The following is a 9,249-nucleotide window of genomic DNA, read 5'->3' as shown; positions in this document are numbered from 1 at the left end:
TGAATAAATATTGTCGTCTTTTGATCCAACATGCCCCCACTTATGTGTCAGGCTGACATGCATGTCTCTATTGCACTTTGTGTTTTTAATTTTAATTCTGTGTAACTAAACCAAATAATCACCTTCACATTATTATAGTAGTCATGTGCAAGAAAAAAGCAAGAAAAGTGAAAGGTTGTTGCACATTGGTAACAAGGTAACATACCCCCTAATCTTCATGTCTCTCCTACACACCTGCACTCCACATATTCCTACTACTTAGATGTCATCTGTGTGAGTGTTTCTGTTCTGATCTGAATTTGACATCACTTAACAGTTCTCAGGTGCTAATCCTTTGTTACAAATATGATTCTGTTCAAGAGGGTAAGTAAAAGAGTTTATAAAGTAATTTGTTTTCATATGATCCTTTTGAATTAGTTATGCAGAAAATGTTAATGAATAACAATAGCAATAACAATATAATTCAACTTTGATGTAGTTGTTCAATGGGGTGTAGAATCACAAATAGAAGTTGTTAAGTGCAATAGAGACAGATGCATCAGACTTGTTCAAAAGGTAGACATTATCAAAAATATTTTGAGTAAATACCTTTACTCTTTGTGTATATGAGCATAAAACACATCCAAGGGTACATTTCCTTTACAAAGACTGTATATGCAGGGATGTCAAATAAGTCATCAGTTAACGGATTAATGAAACTTAACTATCTCAGCTAGCATGAAAGCCTGCATGGGGCCAGGAGCCACGCCCTGCAAAACTCTACTGCCTGGTGGCTGAAACCAAATAGGACTCAGCTTAGGGAGTACTTGGATGGGAGACCTCCCAGGAAATCCAGGTTACTTCTAGAAGTGGCACTGGTGGGCCAGTAGGGGGCAGTCTTCTCTCTTGTCCAAACAGATATGGTTACTCATTTGTCACAAAAAATCACAAGGAGTAGGGGGTTCTCTGGTGTCTTGGCTCAATTTCTAATCAGGCCCTTTCAGTCTTGCCATCTAGTAATTGCCTCAGTTTAATGGGCTAAGTAAATAATTCCTTTTCTCTCTATCTCAGCTAATGCATGTTGGGTGTTGTGGAGCAAAATGCCGGCCATGCATCCCTCAGGTGGGTGCAACACATTGGCAGTGGTTGAGGCAAGTCTCACTGACATCAGCACCTTAGAGTTTTGAGATGTTTGAAAGGCACTATATAAATGCAGTCCATTTATTACTGTGATTATAATGTCCCTGGAGCCAGTTTAGAGACACAAGGATGTGCATCAAGTGTCAGATTTGACATGACAGGACACTAAACTAACAACCCTTTGGTGTCAGGTGTTGTTGAGGCTGACAGAGGAATTGATCTAATTGATTAATACTCTCAGTGGCTTTAAGTAGTATACATAAACATTGTCAGAATAACTATTGACAATGGGCTTAAGCCTTGATAACATGAGTAATGTACATTGACAAAGTGGCAAAAACTCTCAGATGCAAAAACAGTGTGCAATGAGTAATTGCTATAAAATGCATATATTGCACAAATGAAATATAGATCTAGTTGTCTATAGATCTAACTTTTATAGTGAAAAGATGTACCAAATCAGATGCAGAAAGGAATTTTCCCATGTTATCTCTGATATTTCATCAGAGATGAAAACTAAAGCTGAATCATCTAAATATATTTAACTATGGGCTGTATAGAAATGGACCCACATTTGAATAGCCATTTTGTCTTCCACCACTGTCACCCCCTCTAATTCTGGAATGGCATTATTTATTTGGCTTAGTGATGTAATTGACTATTTAAAATTATGCAAACAGAATCCTTACCTAATCTAGCTGGTGTTTTATTCATTGTCAATTCATTGTCATCATAGACCACGAAGACATTCTGTTATGGGTAACAACTTGCTTGTTGTGGTTGTTTGTTTTGCTGGATTTCATAAAAATGTCAGAATTAAAAATCTATGTATGTATGTATCTATTCATCTATTGATTTATCTACAGTATGTATGTATATGTACAAATAAATGCATTTTGAAACAAATAAGTACATGTCAACAGAAATAGGAGCCAACAGAAATGAAGAAATGTTTTCATGTATGTTTTCATGTATCTTTCAATTAATTTACTGCTAACATACTTTCAAGAATTAGTTTTTATCAAAATGCATGTATACATATCAATATTTATTTGCATATTTATTTATTTTGTCTAGATATATTTATGGATATATTGGATTTATCTGTATTTTTGCATTTCACAGTTTTAATAATTTATAATTTTGTTTTTACACACTCCACCCAGTTGAGATGAAATATAAAATAAGTTATGCTGCAAACTGGTCATCGTCTCCTCCCATGACCTCACTATAAGCGTTAACAGGAAAAATTCACACTGCCATGGCACATCCCAATGCCTCTAAGGCTGAGGACACATTTGGGTTTTTGTTCCAGGACAAAGGCATGTGGAGATGGTGCCACCCTGGGTCTTCAAGGTCATCAGAAAATGACCTCATCTCTGAGGCAGTCTGGACATGCCCCTTTTCTTCCCTTGTTAAACATGAAAAACTTCCAGAAAAGATATAGAAGAGAAAATATGTTTAGATTATAATAAATCAACGGATAACCAATCCACAGTCCTACAGCTGCCAGGAAATCCATCACAAGCCACTTTTGCGATCCGCATGCGGTGTGGAATCACAGGCTGCTGTCAACTGTCACAATCAGTCCTATACCCCTGTGGAATGCAGGGAACCACAGCACACCAGGAATAGTGCTGCTCATTGACACATCATCTCCTAATAATGCTCCACATAACGCTCTCATGATGATCACACAAAGCTGCTTCCGAAGCTACAAAGACAAAGTTTCACTTCACAGAAACAGACACTGAGTTTCACTCCTACTTTTCTCCTTTCCTGTACTGGAAAAAATATTCTGCTGATATTTCATGAGAACAAGTAACTAACATCAGCCTTGCATGGATTCCGTCCATGGTAGTTGTGAATACTTAGGCTTGTGAAAGAAGAAGGACATGCGGAAAGTACATTGGTACTTAAGTGCCATAAGTATATGCTTAGGTGTCACAGAAGTGCATACTTGCTAGCTGAGGGCAAGGCTGCATGTGGGACAGATTATCATCATGCTTGCAACCACACTCATCTCAGAAAGAGTGACTATAACAAATAGCAGAAGCGGGAGCCTTTATAAGAAGATGCCTTGCCATTTATGTTAGACCTGTCCTTCTGCAGGTAGTCTGAAGAGTCTTTCATGTGCCTGCCTTAAGGAGATCCATCTTATGATGCTAACTAGCAAGATTAGAGCTGTTGTCCTCAGATGACTACATCTATACCACAAGGGGCTACTGTAGACACTGTTCCTTTTCCCTGCACAACAGCCTGGTAATCAGTGACCACTGCAGCTAACACCATGACAAACCGAGCGAGGGAACTCTCAGTTTAGGGCATTGATGGGTGTAGTTAATGTGAATAGATCGGAACAGTCCCACAGCTGAGTTTTAATGGTCACAATTGTGGAGCCAGCTGACCTTTGGGCATCTGGGACTGTCCACATTTGTGCTTGTTTATTAGCCAGTTGCTTATCAGAGCTCAAGACTGCATTGCGGATCTAGACACAGCTGCTTCACAGTTATGTAACAAAATATCAGCGTTATTTTAAAAATATCACGTGAGGAATCATGGGATATCAGGAAAATGTGAAGTCTGTCTCACAAACACACACACACACACACACACACACACATATTTGGTTGAAGGAGGCTGTTCAGGGGAGGTTGCAGTTCCTTATTCTGGAGTGGGACAGCCTCAGATGGGTGGCTACAATGTCTGGCACCATTTTCAGCGGAAGTGCTACGGGGAATTGAGTAAAAATGGGGTTACTTTTAACCATTGGACCATACACATGGGTTTGTGTTTTAATTGTCCCTCAAAAATGATACTTGGATAAAATTGGATACTTTCTTGAATTGTCACTTGAGAGACATGATAGAAGTTTTCCACCTGTCTAAAATGAGATAAATATGAAACATGAGAGAACCTATTGGGCCTATTATTATAACCTTACTCTTTTCTAATGTGAAGGTTTTGTAAGTCTGACCATAATGTGCTTTATTCTTTTTTAACCTGCCCCATGTCTTAAACAGTATTTGTGCCATCAGAATACCTATTATTCAGGTGTTAAATAATTTGTTATGGATTGCAATATGTTTGTGATGGTTTCTAGAATGTCATGTCTATATCCATATCCTTACTCAAAAAAACCATCGCTTTTCTCCTTGTGAAGGACTTATTTCAGAGATGATTCTGAGCCACTACATCTTGACTACGAATTGTAACAGTCCTTCAAATGGGGATTGTGTCTTTTCTGACTTTCCAAATGAGGGATTAAGGAAGTTACATACAGAATTAATATGCTACTTTGTAAACATAGGAGTATGGAAGTTATTGCCTGCTATATCAAGTATGGTTCCAAAACTCAAGCATACAAGAGCAAGTATACGTAAAATTCCCCAGATGTGTTCTTGTGTACTTGGGAGGACTGAAAATCATAGTATGCACTAAAGCATTCTCTCCTACATACAGACATGAAATTTCATAAAGTAATTACATCAAGCAAGCAATTACAGACACAAAATAGACGTGAAACAGATTTGTACCCACTGCACACTTGCACACTGGGTGGTACGTACAGCACTTGCTTAGTATGCTTAAGATAATACTATATAAAATACTATGCGAGTATGTAGTGTGTAAGTATGCCAGCTGGACGACAGCCTGAGCTTCTTTGTGTTCTTCAAGATCCCTGCATGGATCCATGTTTGCACGGACTGGCCCAGAAAACCCCTTCACGGTGGTCAGGCGATCGGTCAGGGGGCAGGAGTAGAGTGGTTGTGTTACATTCAAGGATTCTTGGCAGTAACCTTAGCTCTGGAAGGTGAGTGGAACTGACCAGTTCCTTGCCCCACTGATGTAATTACTCAGTCACGTAAACAGACCTTAAATGAGGTCAGATGCTGATGCACCATATTGTTCACAATGCTTCTGTCCTGTCCTTTTCACTGTAATGACTATTAATGTTCTAAAGAACCACACAGCAATGTGTCTAAATACATTAGAGATTCTAAGATGATCTAATAAGGGGGTCGCCATATGTGGCTCTTACCTTCCACCAATTCAATTTAGCACACCGGAGGATAAAGTATTACCAGTGTGTTATATCCAACAACTATGTTCTCAGGCATCTAGAAAAAAGTAATTTGTAGTCAGCTTTGTATAAATGAGGTTCAAGAATGCTCGTGGATGTTGTCAAGACCAGGTGGAACTTTTTGTTCATGATGTCATCCATGTATGTGGTATTAAATATTAAAAAATACCTGCACGCATGGTGTACATCTCCCATAATAAGTAGTTTTATTAACTGAATTAGTAGTTTTATTAATTAAGTATTATTAATGTCAGGTCAAGATGTTCAGGTGAGTACATGCATATAAACAGACAAGCATTAACAAATACACAGGAAACCTCCATAATTAACGGTAAAAAGCCTACCAACACAATGTATTAATTATTATAAGAGTATCTTCAACAATACTTGATAAGGTTACCTTAATTGTTTCAATTCAGTGCTGTTTAGAACAGGATTGATTAACAGTGGAAGTCACTATAATGAGACAATACAATTTCACTCTAACTGACTAGTAATGCATTTACATCACATGCATTTAGCAGATGCTCTTATCCAGAGAGACTTCCAGCACAATGGAACATAAGTGTATCCGTTCAGTTTAATGAGCAACAGTGTCAGACCAGGCTCACAACAATCCCAGACCAGTGAGTGTGAGCATAACACCTAAATAGCCCTACCACACGTTAACTTGTGCAATATGACTACATCACACAATGCTGACTGTCCATGTATTGCATTTCAACTGTGCTACCAAATCTTGATAATGTCAATGGAAACGCTGGATGTCTGTGAATTAAAATGTCCCTACATTGCTAGCTCTGAATTTCCCAATGTCTAGTGACACGTATAACCTCTCTTGACTCTCTTGACAAACTGTAGCTGTGCCAATCAATGCTGCTGGCGTTAGTTACTTTAAGATGTGCTCCAAGGAGCTGCTTTTTACAGCTCCTACACCTCCTCTCCTGGGCCTGGATTGATTGTTTGATTATATCGTGCCACGTCAAGAACAGGGTTTAATTGTGAACTTTGGTACTGACCTCCACAGGCAAAAAACATTGACAGGTCAAATAGCAGTGCATTTCACACAAACCAATGATGTACATTCCATAAACTGGAAAAATGTAGGATAGACAGAAAATGTACAATGTATATGAAATGGAAAGCGACGTTTCGAAGAATGAGTTAATTTACAGATAATGAAGCTAATGTATATATGACCATCTTTGTTGGCATTGAAACATTAAAATGAGAACATCCCACATATGGGGCATTTAGACAGGAAATTTGTCAGGACTTCAACTCAAATATTAATAATATAAGTGCAAAAATTAAATGTCATACTTTTACAAGTAACAAAATGCATTGCAAGTTTTGTTGGCTCAAGGCTGAGCTCTCTTTTATTCTCCACTTTTTCAATTTTTGTCATTCATTGAGCCTGTTTATGTCAGGTCTTCCTGAATACAAACGTTGATAAACATTGAAAATAACTACTAAGATAGATCTACATTTTATTAATCCATATGGGAAAAAAGCTGAGATATTAGCCCCATCAGTGTTTCTTGCTTGCCTGGCCCTTGATCCCTGCCCTGGGTCTGCATGGACCCTGGGTGATAAGGGGGGGGGGGGGGTTCATGGGGAACTGTGTTGTGCAGATTGCCATTGTCTCTGCTCATGTCCTTTAGCTACACCAGGCAGAAACCCCCTGACAGCACCATCCTCCTTTATTTTCTACACTAGTTAATTTAGCCCATATTTCGCCCCCTCTCTTCTCTTGATACGGGCAGGCCATCTAATGACCATTTATGTCAGATCTTTCCAGAGACCCTCCTAGCAGCGTGACCTCATCAGGTCGCTCCTGGCCTCGCTCTGCTTTCAATTAATCCGCCGTCACATCAGAGCATATCAGATCAGACCTGCACCTACCGCCTAATGGGCCCGCGCCGCCGCCCCGCTATTTTTACCACATTAAGCCCTTCGCACGGGCCTGACAGATATCTGAGGGGAAGGTCAGGCTCAGTGTGGAGCGGACGCTCGAGATTCCAGCAGGGCTGGCTCATGCGCGGGGCAGGGCCGGCTGAGGGTATAAGAGCCGGGCAGGGCGTGACGGAGCAGCACAGCACCCAGGTGGACCCTTCCTTTTGCCTTCACTCTGTGACAAGACAGCGCCCCGCCGTCACCATGAGCCACAGCCCCGAGAGAATCTCCTCGTACCGCCGACACTTCGAGGACAGCAGCGCCTCCTCCTACCAGGTGCGGGTGACGAGCCCGTCCCCGACCCGCCGGGACACCTGCCGCCGCTCCGCCAGCTACACCCGCAGCGCTGCGGCCACCAGGCTGCACGCCGAGGCCGTGGGCCGCAGAACCACCTCCGCCACACGGAGGCCCTACATGGCCAGGTAGGACACGCCCTCGTCGCCGGGTCACACAGCACACGGGCATCACCTGCCTGTCCTCCTGAAGGTGTTGCACTGGGAGCCACTAAGCCTGGTCAGCTCAGACCTACACGTCTTCTCTCTCCTGCAGATAAAACCAGATCGCTCACCAAATGTTTCATTATACAATGAATGTAAACACATACTGGTAGTATTTTTGAAAGTCGTTCCTGGCCTCATTAAAATGACGTGGAAACAAACTAAGAATGCTGTGTGAGGGCCATGCGTCACCAAACCAGAACAAAAATAAATAGATTTTCGATGGTCTACCAGACAGATAATAATAATACAAATAATAATACAAAAACGTACGATGAGAATTCGAGATTATAGCAATAATACCAGTTTGACATTACAGATACCACCAAACCCAGACCCTAACTCCAACACTGACTTCACAAACCAATCGGGGAGGTCAACGTCAGAACCGAAGTCTTGCACGTGCTGCTCAGACAACAGACGACATCTTGAATACTTATCAAAATAATAATTAAAGGATGTCCTGACAATCGAGGTCACGTTTCTTTAACCTCATTTCCATTTATTTAACCTCATTTTGTAATACTCGATAATCACCCTAAGTCCTCATTCTGTTATAGATTTGTAGCAACCATAACTAAAAGAGATAACCATGCATAAATCTGTATATACCGCCTCACATACAGGATTCAGAAAGTAGGATATTCCTCATCGATATTATTATTTCACCGTGTTCCCCAAAACAACTTTGTAGAAATCCCTTTAATCAATGGAGAATACATTGTCGGATGTGTATACCCAAATCAAGCTCCTACAGAATGAAAAATTGAAAAGCGGGACGCTTAACAGGAGCTAATACACATTTGATTGCTGTCAGTTCGTTATTCTTTACAAAGCGAGGGCGTCACCAATAAACTTTTAAGCGTAACGTTCACTGTCTACAAATACGGCAAAAAAGCTACCCGGGTTTATTATAGAATGGGATAGATTAAATCAGATTTCTTATTCGTGGACCACAATAAAAGTCTGACATACCAGATTACTGAAAATAGACTCCATACAAAGGATCCATAATTAAATACAACAAAATGGTTTAATAATAGCTATACTTCTGAAGTTTTAATGTAAGCGAAAATAAAGATTTTGACTGATGTTCAACCACTAGCTAGTTGAAATCGTGATTACGCATCTACGCAGTCAGATATGTATTGAGCAAATTCAACATCAATAATCTGTAACAAGTTTTTTTTTTTTACATCAAAACATCGTGTATTTTCTGTACTCCATATTTCACCTTAGTGTATTGGGGCGTGGCGTTTGTAGAGTTAGGCCTGTAGGTGTGACGACTTGAGGGTCCTAGGTTGGAATATCTGGACCGAGACTGTCGTACATTTTACTTCCAGTCACCAAATAGGTAAAACAAGGACGCCTGATAAATAAGTAGAACAAAACTTTAAATAAAATTACTGACATGCAGTATCGTTGAAAATTTTAAGCGTTTTACTTAATGAACGCTTAGTGGGGCCGAATATATCGTATCTCTGTAAGGAATTTTTAATCCCTGCATAAAATAGAATCCTTAGCCTATATAAGTCGTAAAGGTATGTTAATCGGTATTCTATTTTGATTAAGAAAAAAACAGCAGCACTGCGG

General features: G+C 40.1%; 1 protein-coding gene across 1 annotated transcript in view; it reads left to right on the top strand.

Annotated features, from left to right (window-relative positions):
• The first annotated feature begins 7,363 nt into the window (after positions 1 to 7,363).
• zgc:172323 (uncharacterized protein LOC564165 homolog) overlaps positions 7,364 to 9,249 on the top strand; it is a 7,461-nt gene continuing 5,575 nt past the window's right edge. The window contains exon 1 of the mRNA XM_036539565.1: positions 7,364 to 7,581. Coding sequence (XP_036395458.1) covers positions 7,364 to 7,581 — 218 coding nt within the window. The remainder of the gene's footprint in view (positions 7,582 to 9,249) is intronic.

The sequence above is a fragment of the Megalops cyprinoides genome, chromosome 10, assembly GCF_013368585.1.
Source record: "Megalops cyprinoides isolate fMegCyp1 chromosome 10, fMegCyp1.pri, whole genome shotgun sequence".
Classification (NCBI taxonomy): Eukaryota; Metazoa; Chordata; class Actinopteri; order Elopiformes; family Megalopidae; genus Megalops; species Megalops cyprinoides.
The sequence above is the reverse complement of the archived record's forward strand: the minus strand, read 5'-3'. Positions and strand labels throughout refer to the sequence as shown.